This window comes from Antechinus flavipes, chromosome 4 (genome assembly GCF_016432865.1).
Source record: "Antechinus flavipes isolate AdamAnt ecotype Samford, QLD, Australia chromosome 4, AdamAnt_v2, whole genome shotgun sequence".
Taxonomy (NCBI): Eukaryota; Metazoa; Chordata; class Mammalia; order Dasyuromorphia; family Dasyuridae; genus Antechinus; species Antechinus flavipes.
The window spans coordinates 411739901-411764900 of NC_067401.1; the positions used below are offsets into that span (position 1 = coordinate 411739901).

Below are 25000 nucleotides of genomic sequence, written 5' to 3' on the forward strand. Positions count from 1 at the left end.
GGAAGCTGATGAAGAGGTCACAGGAGTCTCAGATGTTGTGGTTAAGCCCCTGAAGCTTAGAGGCAAGGTAGTAACTTAAGAATGCTTTGGAACTCCCATGGCCTTAATTAGAGGCCTTCATTCTTACCTAATTTGAGCTACCTTTTCACTTTTCTCCTCCTTTAGGGTGGGGAAGGCCGGGAAACCCTCTGTCCATTTCTTTGATGTCCTAGATACAGAGCTTTGAGCCTGTCTGGGATGAATGTTGACAATTCATGGAACATCCCTACTATTGTTTTAGGAATGTGGCAAATGAAGAAATAGCTGGCAATGATAGAAAGTGATGAGAAACAAAAGAGTGAATCTATTCCCTTAAGGACATGTTAAAATGGCAAAAATAGAGGAGAATGAAAAAATGAAAGAAAAGATTTTTCTTTTAAGCACTTTGTATATATCAAGTATCATAGATCTGGGAGCTAGCTTCAGTGACAAAAGTTTACCTCTTGAGCATCAAAGTGGTTGATTGACTTTGCTAGTAACTGTCAAGAGATGAGACATGATAGTATCAGTTAAAAACAAGGATAAAGACTTTCAATAACAGAATAAATAGGAGCCAAAGAGACTAGCTTTAATACGATTGCCTCAATAATACCGTCCAAAAAACAAAAGACTAGACAAAGCAAAAATAAATGAAATCATAAATTCTCAAAGGAACAAAGGGATGGGAAGAGGGAAATAAACATTTATGAAATAATATTATATGCCAGATCCTTTATAAATATTATCTCATTTGTTCCCTATGACAACCTTGGGAGACAGGTGCTATGATTATCATGCATATTTTATACTTGAAGAAACTGAGGCAGACAGAAGTTTAATGATTGGCCAAGGTTCATGTGATTAATAAGTGTCTGAGGACCAGATTTGGGCTGACTCCAGACCCACCACATCACCTAGCTGCCTTTGACAGAGGATTCTCTTCCATTTCTGTTATTTTCATTTCTATTCATTCACTTGTAGTGTTATTGCCATCCAGAAAGGTCGTCCCAGTCTTCTCTCCCCATTGTCTCTGTCATCGAGAGCAGATGTTCCCGAGACTCATGGAGGGTCCTGCTCTTGAGGTCAAGTTCCCAGAAAGAAGGACCTTACCATGCTTGCCATGAAATTTCATAGAAGCTCTCTTCTAACTCCTGAAGCGTAGGCCTCTGCTTCTTACTGACACCTTGAAATCCCTGATGCTAAAGCCCTCAGTATGTTTGCCAAATGGCAGAATTTGAATAGCTAGGCTGGTATTTTTATCCCAGAAACCAAATGGCCAGATTTTTTTTTTCCTTAGGTTTTGATTTTGATAGATCCTTGCCACCCAGAGGCCTTGCTAGCTGGCCCTGCCTCAACCACTTCTTCAAATAATACTACATGTGAACAGACTTGAGGAAAGGAAATAGAACAAAAAATAATAATAATAATGCAGAAATCCTGTAAAGTAGGAGAAGAAAAAAATCTATTAGCTAATGCACAAATATAAAGGGAAGGCTAATATAACCAATAAATTAAATTAAATAAAAGATCCAGGGAATAAAATTTCTATAGAAATGCATGCTGAAGCACTTTTCTTTTTATTTTAAATAACTTTTTATTGACAGAACCCATGCCAGAGTAATTTTTTACAGCATTATCCCTTGCACTCACTTCTGTTCCGATTTTTGCCTTCTTTCCCTCCACCCCCTCCCCCAGATGGCAAGCAGTCCTTTACATGTTAAATAGGTTACAGTATATCCTAGATACAATATATGTGTGCAGAACCGAACAGTTCTCTTGTTGCACGGGGAGAATTGGATTCAGAAGGTATAAATAACCCAGGAAGAAAAACAAAAATGCAAGCAGTTTATATTCATTTCCCAGTGTTCTTTCTTTGGGTCTAGTTGCTTCTGTCCATCCTTGATCAATTGAAACTGAATTAGCTCTCTTTATTGAAAAGATCCACTTCCATCAGAATACATCCTCAAACAGTATTGTTGTTGAGGTATATAATGATCTCCTGGTTCTGCTCATTTCACTCAGCATCAGTTCATGTAAGTCTCGCCAGTCTTCTCTGTATTCATCCTGCTGGTCATTTCTTATAGAACAATAATATTCCATAACATTCATATACCACAATTTACTCAAACATTCTCCAATTGATGGGCATCCATTCATTTTCCAGCTTCTAGCCACTACAAACAGGGCTGCCACAAACATTTTGGCACATACAGGTCCCTTTCCCTTCTTTATGATCTCTTTGGTTATGTATAAGCCCAGTAGTAACACTGCTGGATCAAAGGGTATGCACAGTTTGATAACTTTTTGAGCATAGTTCCAAATTGCTCTCCAGAATGGCTAGATGTGTTCACAATTCCACCAACAATGTGTCAGTGTTCCTGTTTTCCCATATCCCCTCCAACATTCCACATTATCTTTTCCTGTCATTCTAGCCAATCTGACAGGTGTATAGTCGTATCTCAGAGTTGTCTTAATTTGCATTTCTCTGATTAATAATGATTTGGAGCATATTTTCATATGTCTATAAATAGTTTTAATTTCTTCATCTGAGAATTATCTGTTCATATCTTTTGACCATTTATCAATTGGAGAATGGCTTGATTTCTTATAAATTAGAGTCAATTCTCTATATATTTTGGAAATGAGGCCTTTATCAGAACCTTTGATGTAAAAATGTTTTCCCAGTTTATTGTTTCCCCTGAAGTACTTCTAATGTGAAGTAAGAAATGCCAAAGGATAAAATAAATTAAATAATAAATGATTTTTAAAATATATGAAGAAGGGGCAGCTAGGTGGTGTAGTGGATAGGGTACCAGGCCTGAAGTCAAGAGAACCTGAATTCAAATCTGGTCTCAGACACCTAACATTTCTTAGTTGTGTGACCCTGGACAAGTCACTTAAGCCCAATTGCCTCATTAAAAGAAGAAGAAGAAGAAAAAGAAGAAGAAAAATCTTCTGATATGAAGAATCTTCTTTAGTTAGTAAAAAAGTATGGGATGAGATAAAGTAACAACTAGAAAAAAATACCAAGCAACATAGAGTATTTAAAGTCATCAGAGGAATAGCCAAATATTGCAGAATAAATGGAGGCAAATGAAGATCAATGAACAATGAAAATAAAATGATAGGACATACTCAGAGTTATAGATCTTAAACAGTAGCAAATGGTTAAAAGCAAATATCATAAGCAATGGGGACACATTGGAAGTTTTCTCAATAAATAGAGTAGTAAAGCAAGAATTCCACTTTTTCTGCTATTATTTGATATTGTTGGAGAAATTCTAGCAATGCCAATAAGATAAGAAAAAGAATGTAAATGTTTAAAGCTAGGCAAAGTAGAAGCAAAACCATCCTTATTTGCTAATGGCACAATGATTTACTTTTTAAAATCCTAGACAGTGGGCAAATAAATTAATTGAGATAATGATTCCGGCAAAGTATTGGAAAATGAGTGCAATATAAAAACAAAAGATAGCATCAATTATTTAAAGCAATGAATGAGTTTATAGTACAAAGTAATAAACTTGGAATATAGACCAAAATGTCTGAAATATATTCATTTGAGATTCCCATGGAGAGGGAAAAGGGGAGAAACTATACTCCATGTAAAGAGTTAATAAGAGAAAAATTTCCCAAGTACCTGTCTGGGGTGAAGTCTAAAAGAAGTCAGAGCACTCTACGAGTAAAGAAATTAAAATATAAGCCTCTTAGTTATATTATTATAACATTTCAAAATGATTAAGACAAAAGGAAATACTTAAAAGTTTTAAAAGTTAAAAAGGAATAACCTATAAAAAATAAAAAAAAAAAACTATAAAAATACTCAGTAATAATATGGAGAAAAAAATCGCAAGTATTAAAAGCCCAAAGTAAAGTATAAGAAATTTTAATTTTATACTTTTGAGCAGGTTATCTCCTTTTTTTATTATAGCTTTTTATTGACAAAACATATGCATGGGTAATTTTTCAACACTGATCCTTGCAAAAACTTCTGTTCCAATTTTTCCCCTCCTTCCCTCTATCCTCTCCCCTAGATGGCAGATAGTCCCATACATGTTAAATATGTTAAAGTATATGTTAAACACAATATGTGTATACATATTTATACAGTAATCTTGTTGCAGAAGAAAAATCAGATTTAGAAAGAAGGTAAAAATAACCTGGGAAGAAAAACAAAAATGCAAGCAAACAATAACAGAAAGAGTATAAATGCTATGTTGTGGTTCACACTCATTTCCCAGTGTTCTTTCACTGGGTATAGTTGGTTCTGTTCATTATTGATGAAGTGGAACTGATTTGGATCCTCACATTGCCGAAGATAGCCACTTCCATCAGAAATGATCCTCATATAGTATTGTTGTTGAAGTGTATAATGATCTTCTGGTTCTGCTCATTTCACTTAGCATTAGTTCATGTAAGTCTCTCCAAGCCTCTCTGAATGAATACATTCTGGTTGTTTCTTATAGAACAATAATATTCCATAACATTCATATAGCATACTTTACTCAGCCATTCTCCAATTAATGGATATCCATTCAATTTCCAGTTTCTAGCCACCACAAAAAGGGCTGTGACAAACAGTTTTTGCACAGACAGGTCCCTTTCCCTTCTTTAAGATCTCTTTGGGATATAAGCCCAGTAGTAATACTGCTGGATCAAAAGGTATGCACAGTTTGATAGCTTTTTGAGTATAGTTCCAAAACGCTCTCCAGAATGGTTGGATCCTTTCACAACTTCACCAACAATGCATTAGTGTCCCAATTTTCCCACATCCCCTCCAACATGCATCATTATCTTTTCCTGTCATCTTAGCCAATTTGACAGGTGTGTAGTGGTATCTCAGAGTTGTCTTAATGTGCATTTCTCTGATCAATAATGATTTGGAACACCTTTTCATATGAGTAGACATAGTTTCAATTCCATCATCTGAAAATTGTCTGTTCATATCCTTTGACCATTTATCAATTGGAGAATGGCTTGATTTCTTATAAATCAGAGTCAATTCTCTATATATTTTAGAAATGAGGCCTTTATCAAAACCTTTAACTGTAAAATTATTTTCCCAGTTTATTGTTTCCCTTCTAATCTTGTCTGCATTAGTTTTGTTTATACAAACGTGATATAATTAAAATTTTCTATCTTATGATCAATGATGATCTCTGGTTCTTCTTTGGTCACATTTCTTCTTCCTCTACAGGTCTGAGAGGTAAACTATCCTATGTTCTTCTAATTTATTTATAATCTCATTCTTTATGCCTAAATCATGAACCCATTTTGATCTTATCTTGGTGTACAGGGTTAAGTGTGGGTCAATGCCTAGTTTCTGCAGTACTAATTTCCAATTTTCCCAGCAGTTTTTGTCAAATAGTGAATTCTTATCCCAAAATCTGGAGTCTTTGAGTTTGTCAAACACTAAATTGCTATAGTTATTGACTATTTTATTCTGTGAACCTAACCTATTCCACTGATCAACTAGTCTATTTGTTAGTCAATACCAAATGGTTTTGGTGACCACTGCTTTATAATATAGTTTTAGATCAGGTACAGCTAGGCCACCTTCATTTGATTTTTTTTCATTTGTTCCCTTGAAATTCTTGACCTTTTGTTCTTTCAGATGAATTTTGTTATTATTTTTTCTTGGTCATTAAAATAGTTTCTTGGGAGTCTGGTTGGTATAGTACTAAATAAATAGATTAAGTAGTATTGTCATCTTTATTATATTATTTATATATATTTATTATATTCACTCAACCTACCCAAGAGTACTTAATATTTTTCCAATAGTTAGGTCTGACTTTATTTGGGTGGAAAGTGTTTTGCAGTTTTACTTATATAATTCCTGGCTTTCTCTTGGCAGATAGATTCCCAAATATTTTATACTATAGACAGTTATTTCAAATGGAATTTCTCTTTGTATCTCTTACTATTAGATTTTGTTAGTGATGTATAAAAATGCAGAGGATTTATGTGGATTTATTTTGTATCCTGCAACTTTGCTAATGTTGTAGATTATTTCTAATAGCTTTTTAGTAGACTCTTTGGCATTCTCTAAGTATACCATCATATCATCTGCAACGAGTGATAATTTGGTTTCCTCATTACCTACTCTAATTCCTTTAATCTCTTTTTCATCTCTTATTGCCAAAGCTAGCATTTCTAATACAATATTGAATAGTAATGGTGATAGTGGGCAACCTTATTTCACTCCTGATTTTATTGGGAATGGTTCCAGTTTATCACCATTACAAATGATGCTTACTGATGGTTTTCAATAGATGCTACTGACTATTTTAAGGAAAAGTCCATTTATTCCTATACTCTCTAGCATTTGTTTGGGTTTTTTTTTTTTTAAATAGGAATAGGTGTTGGATTTTATCAAATGTTGATCATGTTATCTCAAAAGGTAATTATTCAAAGACAAAAGATAATCATTCAAAAGTCAACAAGACTTCAAAGAATTTATCAGTAAAAATCTATGTAGGAAAAGGTCCCATGTAAGCAGGTGAGGAGAAACTCCAAATGAACAGAATGTATTCTTATTTTAAGTCAGCTACTCTTTATAGATAAGAGCATGAATTAAAGGATATAAAAGTTAGTAATTGAATGAAAACAAATTTGAGATACAAATACAATTTTGAGACATATAGATATAGTACGATTAACAAAAATACAAAGTTTATACACATACATATATACATATATGAGTACATATATTTATATGTATATATTTTTGGTCTAGATTTATAATTTAATTGAAACAGAGAGTTTCTAATGAGGAAATTTCTTCTACCAATATAGATCAGTTATAGTAGAATAAGTATCATACTAAAAATAGTATTGGACAGTGGAACATATATTCATTTTAGATTTAGAAAAGCAGTTTGTTCAAATCTTACTTCTGATAATTACTAGCAGTGTCACCACTGACCTTCAGTTTCTTCATATTTAAACTGAAAATAATAATACTGATATCTTTACCTAATTGGGTTTTTGTGAGGACCAAAAGTAATACTATGTATAAAGCAGCTACTACTAATAAGAATAAAAGAGGAGGAAAAAAATACCTAAAGACAAACCAAATTTTACATTTGTAATTATAAATATGTAAATATGAATGGTCTGAATTCCCCTATTAAAATAAAAAGGAGAATGGATTTTAAAATCCATCAAATGTGGTTATAGAAAACTCAGTTCAAAAGAATCTAGATATTAAAATTAAGAGGCTGTTTTAAAATGTCATAATTACAAGATCAAAACAATAGAAATATCAAAATAAAGTTAAATTCAAATTGGAAAACATCAAAAGATACAGGCAAGAGTATTATATGACCACTGAAGAAACAATAGATAACAAATGCTTAACCATTTTTTTTATTTCTGTGTACTGAATAATTCAACAGTTAATAATATTGAGAAATATTAACATTACAAAAATAATAATGAAAAGGGGATATTTTTAGTATTCATTTTCAGAACATGCCAATCAGTAAAAAGATCAACAGTGAAGAAATTCCAAATCTGAACTGCTGAATTTAATGAGCTAGAAATGGCAGCAACATGAAGAGAACTAAGAGGAAGGAAAAAAATATACACATTTTAATCAAACACAAGTGGAACAATCCACAAAACTAAGCATACCGTTACTTACAAAGAAGCTGTTCTCAATTTCAAAAAGGGAGCATTTAAACATACTGTATTTTTAGATCATGATGCAATGAATTTAGAAATAAACAACATGAATAAAAGATATAAAGCTACTCTGATGGATCCATGATATTATTGATGTGGATATTTCCTCTAATGGCGCTGAATGCAACCCATTCAAGCTTATTAATCCTTTACAATTCCCTTTCATGTCCTTCCATAATTTTGCAACCAGATTTCCATCCTACATTCTGAATTCCTTTCTTGTATGCCTTTGACATTGCATCTAACCTAATAGGATAGTCCAGCTGTCCAGTTATCTCCAGTTTTTGATATATGATTAGCTCATCTTTTTTCCCCCCAGTCTTACATTTTTTGGATGATATTCTTTATGATGCCACTGAACAATTTTTCATTTGTAATATGTTGCAGGCTCATTACACCCACATGGAATCTTTAAAAAAAGATATTAAAAATAATTGTCTTAAAAAAGAAAACAACACCCCACAAGAATGTTATAAAGTTAACAATATTATTAATAGAACATATCACAATCCATAAACTGAAGCCAAAACTAGTCTTAGAACAAATAATTTAGTGCTGACAGCAATAAGAAAGGTTAACAACTACTTCAATTAATTTGTAGCTAAAGATACCATCTAAGGAACAAAGGAAAAGACCAAACCAAAGTTAAAAAAAAAAAGAAAGATAATAAAGTTGAGCAAATTTTATAGAGTTAAAAACTTTAAAAGAAATTAAATTAATAAACAAGGCCTAGAACTGATTTTTTAGAAAAACCAATAAACTTTATAAATAAATTATTAGCAAAGTGTGGGGGTGAGGAGAAACAAGAGAAGGTATCAAAATTAGAAATGAAAATGTAGAGCTATAATCACACACACAAAAAAAAGGATATCATCAGGGAATATAATTTATAATTATATGCTAATTAGAGTACTTAAATAAAATTAATGATTTTTACAAAAATATAAATGTCAAATATTAGTGAGAAGATATAAGATAATATAAAAGATCAGTCTTAGAATAGAAAATAAAGCGATTTTTCTATAATTTACTTTCTAAAAACACTGGCACAGAGAGGTTAATGATTAAAATTTTGTCAAGTTTTCAAAGAATAAATAATCCTTATGTTCCATACATAATTCCAAAAAAAAAGAAAAAAAGGCAGAGGACTATCTAATACTTTTAATTAGGATAAAATTTGATATTGATTTTGGAACTTTACAAAGATAACACCTAAAAGGAATTATTAATTCATTTACCTAATCAATATGGATATAAAATTGCTAAGGCAAATACTAGCTTATAGAATACAGCAATTTTTTTAAAATAATCTGTCATGACTAAGAAGATTTGTATGAATTATACAAGTCTAATTCAATGTTAGAAAAATCATGAAATAATATGGTAAGATATTTTTAAAAATTCATGATTACATTAAGTAATAGGATATTTTTGTCACAATCCAAATTTCATCTATACTTTAAAAAATATGGCCAAAGAGAATAGGAATAAATTCATTTTTCTGCCATATGATAAAAGTATCTACTCAGACTTCCTTGAAACAAAGGTGCCCATATTTATTTATCATAATATTAGAAATTTAAAACTTGTAATAATATAGAAAATATCATAATTATAATAATAGGTAGCATTTATGTAGTGTTTTAAGGTTTATAAAATGCTTTATAAATATTAGCTCATTTGATTCTCACAACAACCCTGAAAGACAGAGGTGCTACTATTGTTTTCATTTTTCAGTGGAGGAAACTGAGGCAAAGAGAAGTTTAAGTGATTCACTGGGTTACTTAATTAATGTCTGAAATCAATTTGAATTCAGATCTTCCTAACTGGAGAGCATCGAACCATCTAGTTGCCTCTATTATATTAAAGCAAAGGCTTTTATACTCTATATCAGAATAAAAGTTTTTAAACCCCACTCCCCCTTTTTTTTTTCCTGTCATGGATTCCTTTGGCAACATGGTGAATCTATGGATTCTTTCTCAGAATAATATTTTTAAAGGCACAAAATAAAATACATAAAATTACAGAGATAATTATATTGAAATATAGTTACCTATTTTTTTTTTAATTCATAGAATCTAGATTAAGAATTTCTATATTGATGAGATTAACACTGCAAATGGGGGAAAAAATCTAAATACCATATCTGAAGATGAAATGATAGTATACTAAACATTTCAATCTAACCAAAGATTGAGATAAGAATTCAGCTAGCCTGAAGATACAACATGAATCCATAAAAGTCACTCATTTTTAATATATAGACCAAGAAAATACTACATTTTTAAAAACACCCATTCACAATAAAATTAAATATTTAGGAATGAATTCGCCTAGACACACACCCTTTTTAAAGACATCTATAAAAATGAATGATCGTTATGAGAGCTAAGTAACTTGTGGGACATTACATTTTATGAATGGGTCAAATGAAGATAATTTTTAAAAAGACAATTCCCAAATTAAATTTATAGATTTAATGTAGTATCAATAAAAATGCCCATTGATTTCTTTATAAATACTGCATTTAAAAAATTGCAAAATTTACAAAGAAAAATAAATTGTCAAGAATATCAAAGGACCTTTTTTTAAATTAAGAAAAGGGACTTGGTTTTCCAAATTTTAAAGACTGATAAGTTTTCAAAAAATGGTACCATCAATTAATCAATAAGCATTTATTAAGAACATGTTGTGAACCAAGCACTCTGTTAAGTGCTGGGGATGTAGAAACAAAGGTAAAAACAGTCCTTTCTTCAAGGAGCTTACATGCTAAAGATGAAGACAATATGTGCACAAGTAAATATTGTTAGAATTATATATATATACACACATATATAAATAGATTAAATAGAAGAAATTATTGAGAATTTGGTAGATTGATTTGATTATATAATTTACAATGTCCTGTACAATAAAAACAATAATTAAAAAGAAAATGTGACATGGGGCTAAAAAAGTAAATTCAAATGTCAGCTATCTAAATGCCCCTTAGGGATGCTAATGATGGCTATCAGGATTTGGGTAGCAGTTGAACTTGACTTCTGTGATTTTTCTAACTAAAACTCTCCTGTTATCTTTCATAGTAGTATTTTACTGAAATACCATTTTAATAGTGTTATTCTTTCTTTTTTTTTTTTTTTGGAACAATTTTTCTTCTCTTTATTTGATGTTTAAATTCTCTAGTCAGTCAGTCAAAAAAAACACTTGTAAAGTACCAACTATGTGCCAGAGGCTCTTATCTTTTTGTTTGTTATGAACTTCCTTTGGCAGTCTGGTGCAGCTAATGATCCCTGCTCAGAATAATGGCTTTAAATGCCTTTCAGAGGCAGCTAGGAGGTATAGTATACAGAGAACTGGCTCAGGAAAAAGGATGACTTGAATATAAATCTAGCTTCAGACACTACTAGCTATGGGAGCTAAACAAGTCAATTACTTTCTGTCACTCTCAGCTTTCTCATCTGTAAGTTAAAATAATAAAAATACTAGGATTGTTGTGAGGATTAAATAAGGTAATATTTGTGGAAACCTTACAAATCTTGCAGTACCATTACAGTTAGATATTATTACAAAACAAAATTTATAGGATTAGAAAGAAACCAATATTGAAATATAATTAATATATATGCATATGTATATTTTAAATTTACAGACCCAAAGTAAGATTCCTACCCTATAGGCAGGTATTATCAGTCCTTCTTTACAGAGCAGGAAAATGAAGTAAAAAGACACATAGGCCCTTCTGAAATCCCATCCTAGAGTTCTGCTGTGCACTTTGGGGAATGTCTTAGGACCAGTGAGAGGTATTGGTCTCTTGACTTCTCTTTCCAGCTGGACTTTGCTCCAAGGTACCACAAGGATGGTACCTTGTGCTTCTACTGAAAAACCCCATTACTATTGGGGGGAGGGGAGAGGTATTTATAGTCACCCACCATTTAATCCCTTGATGGACTTTCCAAGAGATATCTATCCCTCAAAGCTGGGTTCTTATTTCAAACAATCCTACTACTCAACTCGCAGCAAGATTGGCTATTCAGATTTTAAGCTCTAGGTCTTTCACATTTGCCCTGGTCTGTATGTGAGTGGAGAAAAAAGAAGTGGGTCAGACTTTGTCTCTGTCTATCCCTGTCCCTTTCACATGTAAATGAACACACCCTTTCAAACTTCAAAGTCAAACTTTGAAAGAGGCAAGGTCTTAGGTCACTTTGTCTTTGTTACCTGCCCCTTACATTATTTAATTTCATCCAGTTTGAATTGGGGTTTCCCTCATCAAGTCTCTTTTTCAGCTTCATAGATATGAGATTGTTTTTTTTCCCCTAGTTAATCCTAGAATGCTTTCAACCAACTCACAAGTCTTCCTCCAGATTGACTTTTCCCAGTATCTTCTTTCCAACATTGTCTCAGCTTTGTACTATTCTCTTCTGTTAACATAGATTAAGAAAAAAAAAAAAGATTATATGTGAACATCAGAGCCACAATCAGCAAATTTTGTTCCTAATAATAATATGAGGGGAGGGCCAGTTGGCCTATATAGCACTATATTTATCTGTTGTTTTCAGAGTGGGGTGGAAGGGACCCCCACCCCAGGACAGTAGGAAGTATCTTCACTGCTGATGGGAAAGGAAATATTCCTTGAATAAGACCCCCCAGGAGTTAGATGAATAGGAAAGGAACCAAACTTTGGGGAAGTGTTGCAGGTACCCTTTAACTTTTTTATTTTGGGGGCAGACCCCTGTTGACCCCATTCTATTTACATCTCTGGAATAAGTGCAAAAGTACCTAAGAATTCCTGTATCCTTATATTCATCACTGAGACACTGATGACCTCTCTGATTATCACATTATGTCAATTCAGGAAAAGGAGGCTTCACAGTAAGACAGACAGGTGTCCATAGGTTAGATATGTTGCCATGGGCTCTAGTTAATTCCTGAAAATAAATTAAATTATTTGAAACAGCTCCATTTATCCTAGCACAAATGTGTTCAATCGACCCACACCCTAGTTCAATCAATACCAAGAATCAGGGGACAAAGCGGACATTTCCTGCATTCAAAGCTCTTTCCCATCCATCATAGACACCCTTGGCAACTCAGCTGCCGTTTTTAAAACAGGCTGACATTCACATAACTGTCCTTGATCTTGACTTTGCCAAAGCTCCTCAGAACTCCTCACCAGCTCTTGTTGAAAAGACAGGAAACTCGGGACTGAGTTATTACTATGGAATCTTGGTCTCCAGAGATGGGTTCACTCACCGAAGAAAGTCAGCTTTATATGACTGTGGCTGGCTCTTTTCCAGGGAGGTGATGAGGGGTGACCATAAAATGCTAACAAAACAAAATTTCTTCTTGATACTCTCACCTTGCTTGACAAACTGCAGCTCTTTTCCCTCTTTAAAGCATTAACCCTCCACTCTCTTCCAAAAGGTTGTATGCTTGCCTAGAATAGGATAAATGCCTTGACTTGAACAGGATCTGCCATGTTGTTTTCTCAGGGCATTGTGTATTGCTAGTTTTGTTTAAGAAAGACAGTATAATGCAGTGAGAAAAGAACAGGGCTTGGAATCAAGAAATCCTGGATTCAAATCCTACCTTTGCAATGTACTACCTAGATGGTAACAGGAAAATCTGAACCTCAGTTTTTTTATTGACAATTTGGGGATAATGATATCCGAGGCATCTAATTTGATGTGATAATATGCATTTGTAGTACTTTGCAAATGTTGAAGCATTTACAGATATCATTATCATCATCTTCATCATGTCCAATAATTGCTTAAAAAAAAATATCACTAACGTTGAAGAATTGTCCATGTCCAAATAAAAATTTTTAGTAAAAAAATAAAAGTATCCACCAGAAACAAAGCTAGAATGATCACCATTGTATTACTATGCCATCTCCATAAACAAAAATTGGGTTTCTTATATTCATGCATGCATCTATGCACAGACACACATGGGGATACTATATTTTCCCCATATACATCATATTAAAAAATCTAAATTCTTCTCTTAGTAAGAAATCTCTGATGTGATGAATTTTGTTTAAATAAGTTTTATTGATGTCTTCTGTTTATAAGACAATCATTTATATATATATATACACTCTCCCACCTTCACCCACCAAAAAAAAAAATCAGTGAGCCTTTTTAATAAGAAAGAAAATTAAGCAAACAACCCATGCAGTAACCGTTTCTGACAACATAGGCTCCTACCTCTCTATTGAAAGGAGAGAATCACATTTCATTGTTTGTTCTTGAGGACGAAGGCTGATCATTATAATTGCTAGATACTAAGCACTTAATAAATGTTTGTTGACTTAATGACTTCTTTTCATTTCTATTAGTGTAGACACTGTGGTTTTGATTCTTTCTCTTCTATATCAGTTCATTCAAGCCTGCCCATGAATCTCTGAATTCTCATATTTATTGTTTCTGTTTATATTCCTGTATTGTAGTTTTTGTTTTTTTTTTTTTTTTTTTTTTTTTAGCTATTCCCAATCAATGGATGCTCACTTTGTTTCCTGATTTTTGCTTCCAGAAAAAATGATATAAAGATTTTGGTAAATGTGGGGACTTCTCTGACTTTGGAGATAGACATATTGTGATACATTTTAGCTCAAAAGGAAGGGGTGTGTGTATTAAACTAATGAGCTTCTAAATAGGGCATTTAAAATCAAGGCAAAGCCATCACCTGATACTGGCACACATTCTATGATGCAAGGAAGCTAAAGCAGATTTTCTTACCATCTTGTCTCTTCCCCCACCTCATCCTGCAACAAACCATCCATCCACTTGCTCACCTACTTATTCAAACTTTGTTACAGTTTGTTGATTTCTAAAATGATCAATTCAAATATTTAACGAGTCTCTGAGGAAAAATATTTATGCTCTTTATTCCTTTTTGATTCTTTTTTTTACCATTTCAATATTCTGAAACTCCGAAGAGCAGATCTTCTTGTCACAATGAATGAGCTCTGTGGAGGGCTAAAGCCTTTGGGGAGGGGTTTGAAGGGGGAGGAGGAGACTTTTTTTTCCTGGAGAAAGCTCCTCTGATTGATTTTCCTCCCTCCCCATCTCTGAGAGGTCTGTCAAAAGTGACAGTTGGGTAACTGAAGGTCATAAATCATCCACCAGCTGCTAAGACAAAGAGAGCCAGATTCTCTCAAGCTAGGGACAGGTGAGAGCAAATGTGATCGGCAATAATGAGAGAATTAATGTGCACTCTTTTTTCTTCCTAATTGTCTGTTTGGTGTTACTAACAGCAGCAGGGGAACAATTGGGAGGAAATCCAGGAGGCATTTTTCTCTTTCTGGGAAAGAAAAAGAGAGTGATCTTGTTATAGGTGATGCTTTGGAAGAACTGAAAAGGAAGAGAGCTGGGTGGGATTGGCGGGGAGGATAGCTCAGCTGGCTAGAATACCAACTTATCAATTGGAGGTTTCCAATATAATTCCTACCCAAGCCAGTCAGTTTTGCACTAAAAAGAAGGCCCTTGCTGCAGTTATGACCTATCTGTCCCTTGCTCTAAAGAGTGGATTTTGCAAAATTTCACAAAATAAACTCTAATTCAAACCAGTTCTAGTCTAAGAAGAGGATCATGAGAAAGAAGGGACAAACTAATTATCCCTATGGGAAAATCCGTTCAACTCATGCGCTCTGCTGATGGGAAGCAAAGATGATAGTGAAGATGTTTTGCATTTATGCTCCATCATCCAAAGAGCTAGTTTTGTGTTGAACTCATTTGGTCCACCACACCTGCTCTAGTATGGCCCTCATGAGATGGTCAGCAAGCATTTATTAAGTGTTTACCCTGTGCCAGAGGGTACAAAGAAGGGCAAAATCATGACCCCCTGCCCTCAAGGAGCTTACATTCAAACTGGGGAGACTACATGCAAAAAATTGGATAGCCAAGATACTTTTAAAATAAATGAAAGATAATCTCAGAGGAAAGTTGTAGAAGTGGATTAGAAATGGAACTAGAGAAGACTTCTTGCAGAAGGTCAGATTGAGCAATGATTTTTAGCTAGAAGAAAATTGTAGAGATTATCTAATCCAATCCCTTTCATTTGACCAAAAAGCAAATGGTTCTCCAGAAAATGGAAATGACTCTCATATCACACAATTAGCAAACACCAGGTTCCAGTGCTTTTTTAATCTACGGATCCTACTGGCTTCTGCCTTCTTAATCCAATCAGAACAGGTATAATCCCTGGTCTATGTGATAACCCTTCAACTATCTAAGAAAACTACAATATCTTCTCTACACCTTTTCTTCCTTAGTCCATACACTCCTATTTCCTGATACAATAGCCTTCAGGCATCCAGAGGCACTAAACTTAGGCTACTAGTGAATGTGAAAATTCGTTTCTCTGCCATAAATAATAAGAGAGAGCATTTAGAAGTAGCAGAAAGTTGCAGCAGAAGTGTCTGGGCTATTTGATCAATGAACAAAATAACATGATGCACCTTTGATAATGAGTAAGGATGTTGCTAATGTAGGCAACTTCTGGGACAAGGTAGGACACAGCAGCTTGGGAATGATCAGCATCAAGCAATGAAAGGTATATGAATTTACTTTGCATAAATATTTACATGTTACATTATGTATCATGTATGAATGTATTTATAAAAACATATATGTATGTGTGATATACAAAGGCTGTGAATTTTTTTGTCTGGAGGAGAAATGTTGCAAGTGTTGAAACATTTTCCCTTTTCCCTATCTTTTCTTTTATTCTCTTAAGTTTTAAAAAATTCCTTTTGCTTTTATATTCATTTCTATAAAGAGAATTATAGTTTTAGAGTTATTGTAGTTATTTCTTGTTCAATGATCTTTCACTTTCTTTTGCCTACTATTTCTTGTCTGAATAATTTAAGAAAATAAAGTGTGCTCATGGACTCCAAGATATGCTTGATGATGGTTTAATTTTGGTAATTGTGAGATACCATAGAACAGATCAGGAGTCAACAATATACTCTGTTAAGATGACAGGCTAGGTTTAGTGGTAAGTGTTGGATGCAAAGCACTTTGTAGATCTTGAGGTACTTTAGAAGTGGAAATTATGGTTGACATCAGAGAAGTGTCAGTGTGGTACAATGGGTCTTGAGCTGGTCTCAGAGTCAGGAAGCCATGGGTTCAAACCCTATCTCTGACACATCTTGGCTTAGTAACCTTGGGTAGGTCACTTCTTACTGCCCTAGGTAGCTCTCAATGCATCTGAGTCCTGAAGAAGGTACCAACTAGAGAGCGTTTCCTCATCCAGAATTCCCTGAACAATAGAAATCAGACTTCATTCCTTTCCCTTTATCATTATTCTTTATGGTACCTAGCAGAGAACTTCGAACAAAATAGCTACAATAAAATTTATTGTAAAATGAATGAATGAATAAATGCTCAGCCTGGCAAGAAAACCAAGGGGAGGTCTCCACTCTAATTCATTTAGTTTATCCCAGACTCATTTAATCTCTTTGGCTGCTGTGCTACTTCCTTTAATTTTCTAGGGCTTAATTTTCCTATAACTTATAATGTCTGCAAATCTAAACCTGACTATTTCCCACAATATAATGAAAATCAAGGAGAGAATGGAACTCCAGCTGTGAATGGATTTGGAAGGGGTCATTCTTAATTCCCATTGAAAAGAAAAAATTGAGTTAGCATGATGTGTCAATCACAGCGTTGTCTCCAATAACTCCCCAGAAGGAGAGAGTTGATTACACATGTCAGCCAAACTCGCTCTGTTGCCAGGAGGTAGACAGGGCATGTCTGTCTTATGCATTTTTATTAATGGACAGCCATTCAGTGTTCTCTCATCCCCAGGCAGGCTGTAGTGGCCCTATCATAGCACAGATTAATAGGGAAGCTACATTTCCTTGGATCCACACTCCTTCCTTCCTGAGCTTTGATCTTGAATTTCTGCCTAGAGCCTGAGGAATGGATTGGGCAAATCAATGCAGTCAGTTGAGGCTCGCCTTGAGGTCCTCTTCATTAAGGGGAGAGAAATAAATCAGTTAGACCACCCAGAAAGTGATTCCGAATTGAATATTAAAAAAAGATGAATTTGGCCCCTTCTCCACTCTAGAATTGACAAGCATGAAGAAAACAGAGATTTGGAAGCCCTGGCATCCTGTTTCATTTTAATCAACCCCACTCACCACCCCCAAGCAGAACCACAGAGATGACTCTTGCCATTCTGCCAGGCTTTCAAAAAGACTTCTGGAAATGCTCCTACTTTCAGGATACCCCTAACTCTACAGAAGCTACTTCCAAATAATGATCTCTCTGTGTGTCTCTGTCTCTGTCTCTCTTTTTATCTCTCTGTGTCTGTGTCTCTGAATTTGTCTATCTGTCTCTCTCTCTCTCTCTCTCTCTCTCTCTCACACACACACACACACACACACACACACACACACACAACCACTAGCTCAGTCACTTATGGCAGTAGGGAGGAATATACTTAGAAATAATTCCAGGATTCTTGGTAGTTGACAAACTATTAACCCCATTTTATATAACATACAGAAAAAAGTAATTTCCTCCTTATCTTTAGACTTCATGCAATCACAATTTCTTTTAAGAGGCAGTGAAGCAATTAAATTATAAATAACCCGGTCTTTTCTCCTTTGGTTCAGCTCTGTGCTATTTAAAAAGTTATTCATGCTTTGTGCTTTTGATTCTAGTCTTTTCCCTGTTTTACCTTCCTCCCCATCCCATACACCTCTCTTGTTACCACTGAACCCTCCCTGGCAGCAAAGAAAAATAATTAAACTAAGCTAACCAACAAGACAATTATCTAACATCATATGCAACATTCCATAGTTGCAATCCTGTACCTCTCTAGGAAGAACAGGGAAAAATATATTTCATCATCTGTTCTTCCAGAACAAGAAAGGTCATTCCATTTAATCTGAGTTGGCTGCAGTTGAATGCTGTTTTCACTTAGATTATTATTGTTAATAGATATATAATTCTGATCATTTTGCTCTTCTGTTTCTCTGAATTCCTGCTATCCATCTTTTCTTCCAGAGCAAAAACATTCTATTTCATTGACATGCCACAATTTGTTCAGCCAGGCTCCAATTGATGGATACCCAGAATCACACAATTTCAGAATCAGAAAAGACTTCAGTGGCTTTCTGGTTTAACTCATGCTGTAAAAAAATCTGTTCTACATCATAGACCACAAGTTCATCCATTGCTTAAAAATCCCCAGTCAGGGACGGCACACTGCCTCCCAAGGCAGCCTATCCACTTGGGGATAAATAAACTGGAAAAAAAAAGCCTAAATTTGCTTCTTTGCATCTTTTATCCGCTGTTTTTACTTTTGCTTTATGGGGCTAAATAGAATTTATGTCATGTGATATGCCTTCAAATACTTCCAGATAACTTTGATGTCTTACCTCCATCTTCTCTTCTTAAGTCTAGCTGTAACTACTTCCTTCAATCAATTCTCATGTGGTATCAATCCGAATCTTTTGCCATCCTGATTTCTCAGTTCTGTATGCTTCCAGTCTCTTAATGCACTTTGGAAGACATGGTATTAGGGCTTGAACACAGTATTCCAGACATGCTCTGATTAGGGCAAAATACATTAGAACGATCATCTCGATCTTTCGGTGCATCCCAAGATTGAATCAGTTTTTCCCACTGCTATGTCACACTACTGATTCATTAAGTTTACAGTCCAGTGAAGCCTTCATCTCTCTCTCTTTTTTTTTTCATATCAACTGCTATCTAGCTATTTCTCAACTTTCTTTCATTTGTGTGTTTGTCCCCATGTTTGAGGCAGCTAGATGGCTCAGTAGAGAGAGAACTAAGCTTGAATTCAAATCCAATTTTAGAGATTTACTAGCTGGTGACATTGACCAAATTATCTAACCCTATTTGCTGGAGAAGAAAATAGCAAATCATTTCAGTATCTTTGCCAAGAAAACCCCATAGTTCACAGGATCATAGGAGTTGGACATGACAGAACAACATTTCATGTTATGTAATTCAGTTTAAATTTTCTACACTGTGGGGATCTCTTTTTGTGTTTGTTATACCTCTTTTTGCATTTTTTCTAATTTTTTTCTACTTCTCTGTGTTATCTTTTTCTCTGCCTCACTATGTCTTTAAAGACCAAATCCATGTGAAGATCTCTACTTTATAATAATACATATGTTATTCTTATTTCTCTTTATATAATTTAGAGTCCCTAATTTTCCAGCCAGTTCCTATATTATTCCTTTCCATGTATTCTGTGATACCAACATATTGGATCTTGTCCTTACAAAACCATGTTTTGTTTAGAGATGTGAAGGAACAGAATCTGCAACTTCCTCTTTTAGGAAATTGAAAATTTACCATCTTTTTCTTTTAGCTTTTCTCTTTGGAGGAGGAAATAGAGGTTCATCTTTTGCAGGAAAGGGGGTATGTTTTGTTTCAATTCAGAAGTATGCATAGCCCTCTAGAAGGAGTGAGTTCCCCATCACTAAAAGTGATTGAGAGTCACTTTTTGAGGAGATTGTGGAAGAGATTTCTGTTCAGGTGCAAGGTAGATTTGATAAACCATGAGATGTATTCCAACTCTGAATTTCTGTTACTCTTTGAGGACTGTATCACAAAGAATACTTGTCAAAAATGGCTTGGGAAGGACTAGAGTTTTTAAGGAGTAAAATTGAGATTCTTTGAGCTCTCATGGTGTTCCTCCTCCCTGGATCCCTTCTCCCTTCCAAAGAGCCCACCCTCTAGATATCCCAGTCTCTCAAATTGTGGGAAAATGAGGCTTATGGCTTTGGGAATGTATCTCATGCCTTTGGAGGCAAAGATGGTTGCCATATGGGAAGCATATTGCCCAAGGAGGAAATATGCCTTCATTGGATGTCAGAGCTCTAGGACAAAATATTTCATCTAAATTTGTCAGAGCTCCAAGAACTACTTCAGCTTTTACCATTTTGGAGCCCAAAATGAACCTGAGAAGTGTCCTTTATTTTCTTTTTTTTTAATTTAACTTTTTTATTCTGAATTTAACAATTAAACTAAGTAGAGTCATGGACAGAGTGTCAGATCTTGGATAACGATAGACTCCATCTCCCAGTGTTTGGATGGACATTGCAGATTGACAATGAATTAATCTGGAATTGAAGAGAAAGTGGAAGTGGAAGCTAGATTTTCTTTAGGAAATTACAAAATTCTTTTTAATTTTCTTTAGCAAACTATGAAAATAGTGGTTTTCTTTTTTGATTAACTATTTTCAATTATATAGAAAACCTTTGATGAGTTTTCTCATCTGAATAATTCAAGGGTGAGCAATCAACATCTCTTTCATGCTTAAGAATGGTGGTTTTTTTGTTATTCTATATATAGTTCTATAGGAATTTAAGCAATAATTTAAGAAAACTTCCAATAATACATATTTACAATTTTAAAATAGATTTCTTGTATTAAGTTTCCTCTGAGCTGCAACATGTTGCTCTAATTTTGTTGTTTTTCAGTCATATATGACTCTTCATTTCCCCATTTGGGATTTTCCTGGCAAAGATACAGGAGTGGTTTGCCATTTCCTTCTTCAGCTTATTTTACAGATGAGGAAACTGAGGCAAACAAGGTTAAGTGATTTGCCCAGAGACAGCTAGTAAATGTTTAGGGTCAGATTTGAATTCAAGTCTTAGTTGAGTGTCCATTCCCTTAAAGATGCCTTTATTCACTCTTGGATCCAAATCCTTTTGCTTGGGAGACTAGAAGCCCTGATCCCTAAACTTTTGAATCATTAATAATCAATAAGCATTTATTAAACACTTACTATATCCCAGGCATTGTGCTAAGTATTGGAATCATAAAAGTTGTATTGAAAAGGTTAGAATAGTACATTTTTAAAAAAAGGAAAATATGAATGATTCTTGGACTCTAAGAACCAAAAGTATTTATTTCCATTGCAATCACCTTTTCTTTTCTTTAGAAAGAGCCAGGGATTATTTGCACAAGACTGGAAGGTTTATTGTGATCGGTGGAATTGTTTCTCCTGTCCACGACTCCTACGGAAAACAGGTAGGTTCTATCTCCTTTGGCCTGTTTTTCTTGCTCTGCCTCTGACAGAAAAAGCTGGCACAATAATTAAGGTTTTGTGAAGAGTAAAAACACGGGAACTCCCATCCCAGTCTCATCTCTGAGCTGCAGTAGAACCTGATTGAAAGGGTAATGGGGCCAGCAGCTGGGAGAAAGCAGATGCCAGCCCCTTTTAGGGATGAGACATCAGCTTCAGAGTGCCAAGCTGAGTCAATCCTAATTAGGAGAGGACCCAGTGCACATGGTGAGCAGAAGTTGGGGTGGCTTCCAAACCTGAGGCGAATGCAACAATTTTGGGGGAGAGCCAGCAATACAGGAGTTAAGCTTCCTTTCTGCAGACAAAAAAGCTCTGGGGTCCAGGTCCATGCTTTTCTGAAACCCAGTTTAGGAGACACATCTCTGTTTCTCCCCGCTGTGTGTCCCAGAAATACTTCAGAGTTTGTTTGGGGTTTTTTTGGTTTGTTTTTTTTAAGGAGTATAATTGAGATTCCTTTGAGCTCTCATGGTACTCCTCCTCCCTGGGTCCCTTTTCCCTTCCAATTCCATTGTCACCATCTGATTTGCCTGATGCAGAGCCAGACAATGGTCCAGATTGAACTGGGGGACAAAGAGGTGTTTGTTGGTTGGACATCATCCATGTGTTGGATATAGAGTACATTTATGATGAATAAATATTGACTAATGGGTGGGATTTTGTCCAGGGAATAGGTAATCTTCTGGATTTCTTTTTCTTTTTTCTTATTCCACTCCTATTCTAGCCCCAATGAGAGTATACAAATGAATAGATTTTGCTGATGACAGAAGTTCAACAAATTTCTTTGTCCAGGAAGAATGTCCTCTTGGTTTATATGATTTGGAATCAAATGTAATAATCCATGAGTTTGGGGGAAGGGAGAGTAGGAGAGCTCTGGAGGAAATAGTCCAAGCGTAAGGAATGTCCCTCATCCTCAGGATGCTCTCCTTCCTCATCCTGAATACATGGCTTCCTTCAGGACTCAGCCCAGATGCCTCTGCATCTCTGCAGGATGCTCTTTCCAAGGCTCTCTTAAATGCTAATACCTTCCCCTCTTTGGTACTGTCCACTGTGAGTATCTTGTTGGTACCAATTTAAGTACATGTTTCTCCTCAATTAGAATGTAAGCCCCTTGAGAGCACGGACTTTTTTTTTTTTAAACTTTTCCTTAGTATCCTAGTACTTAGACCAGGCCCATATGAAACATTTGGTTGATTGATTAACAGGGCAATTTTCTAATGATTGCTTTGTTCCTTTCCCAGGGCCTGGTGTCTAGCCGACATCGTCTGATCATGTGCCAACTGGCTGTCCAGTCTTCTGACTGGATCAGGTAAGATGGACCTGATTGCGGCCCTTCAATAGAGATGAATGTGGCAGGTAGCAAAGGGAATGAGAATGAGAGTGAGAGAGAGATAGAGAGAGACAGAGAAAGAAAGAAAGAAAGAGAGAGAGAGAGAGAGAGAGAGAAGAAAGAAAGAAAGAAAGAAAGAAAGAAAGAAAGAAAGAAAGAAAGAAAGAAAGAAAGAAAGAAAGAGAGAGAGAGAAAGAAAGAGAGAGACAGAGAGATAGAGAAGGAGAGAGGGGGAGAGGAAGAGGAAGAAGAAGAGGGAGAGGGAGAGGAGAGAGACACTGAATTCTTCCATCTAAGCTATTCAGGAATCTCAAAGAAAAAGAAGAATCAAATCCATTCATTCCATTCATTGGATATCTCCTCACTACCCATATAGTCTGACATTTTCCCATAGTATAAATCCATGAAAATTATTTAAGATTGCAAATTATGACCCCAAGATCCTAAGCTAACTTCTCTATAGAAAAATCAAGATCACCATAGGTTTCCATCAAAGCTATCAGGTGATTTTCAGTGAGGCTTTTTTGGGCCTGGGTTGACTCCCATTCAGTGTTGGGGGTCATAGTGGTAGTATTTTTCTGAAGAATTGGTTATGGACCACAAGGATTCAGAACTGGCTTTTCTGGTCTGGAGGTACAAGGTTTGAGGAGGATAGCCATTAACCTCCCGCCCCCCCCCCTTCTCCTTCATTAGACAATCAAAATGCATATACCCCTGGTTAAGAGGAGAGACACTATTATCTATTAAGCTCACAGTATATAATTACAGAAAGTTTCCACTAATTATACTAATTGTGCGCAAAAAAGTTTCCAAAGTTATAATTTGCATGAGAAGAGAGCCTTCTTATAATGACATACTGATTATTTTGCAGTTCCTCTCCCAATGAAAGCAAAAATAAGTTGTACCTATAAGTTTCTGGGAAAGGAAAGGTGATGGGAAATTAAACTCAGTGGGAAGAAAATAGGAAAAAGAGGGAGTCCATTGAGATTTAGACTGGGGAAGAGAAAAGATAAAAAATAGTGATCATATATGTGTGTGTATATATATTTGTGTGTATATATCAATACATGCATGCTTAGACCCATACATGTATGTCTGTATTGCTCATTCTTTTTCTCTTCCTCTCTCTGCCCCTTTCTGACTCTCTGTCTCTGTTTCTGGCTTTGTCTCTGTCTGTCTCTCTTTCTTCTCTCTCTCTTTCTGTCTTTCCTATCTTGGACCTAAATTGCTATTTCATCAGTTCTCTGTGGGAACTTGTCTTTTTTATTTTATTTCTTGGGGCTTAGACATATGATTTCATCAGTGTAGAGAATCGGATTCCTGGTTGGGGAACACCTTCCACTGAAACAGTCTGGTAATTCCCATAACTTAGAGTCTTCAGTATTACCTGGGATCACAGAGACATTAACTGACCTTCCTGGAGTCACACAGCTATTCTTTTTCTAGAGTAAAATTTCTAGGTTAAAAAAAAAATTCTAGAGTAAAAAAAAAATTTACTCCCTGACTTTTCTCCCCTGGGCTGAACTTCCATAAGAACCCTTTATCTTTTTCAGCTGAAAAGCTTTAGACTTTTTGTTTATCCTCCTAAGATCCAGATAAGACAGATGAGATGCAGTCTTAGATGTCTGTCATGTAAAACAGCCATGAGGGAGCCACAGGGAGAAACCAAGCCGTCCCAACCCCTAGCTCTGTGCCCAGGAGCCCCAGCCAAGGCGGGCGGGGGTGGGAAAGGCGTGGTGATGGTTTGTAGTTTGGGGGAGAAATAACAAAACAAAACTAGGCTCAGGCTTATGAAATAGTTGTCTGATCCTGATAGATTTGAATGCACTGAGATCAATAGGGCTGGGCAGAGCCATAGAGACAGATGTCCAGCGCTCAGATGCCAAGGAA

The 25000-nt window shown here is 35.2% G+C and overlaps 1 protein-coding gene across 1 annotated transcript in view; it reads left to right on the forward strand.

Moving 5' to 3' along the window:
• Nucleotides 1-25000, forward strand: part of NMNAT2 (nicotinamide nucleotide adenylyltransferase 2) — a 200547-nt gene that overhangs the window by 132060 nt on the left and 43487 nt on the right. The window contains exons 2-3 of the mRNA XM_051998808.1: nt 21640-21728; nt 23022-23089. Coding sequence (XP_051854768.1) covers nt 21640-21728; nt 23022-23089 — 157 coding nt within the window. The remainder of the gene's footprint in view (nt 1-21639; nt 21729-23021; nt 23090-25000) is intronic.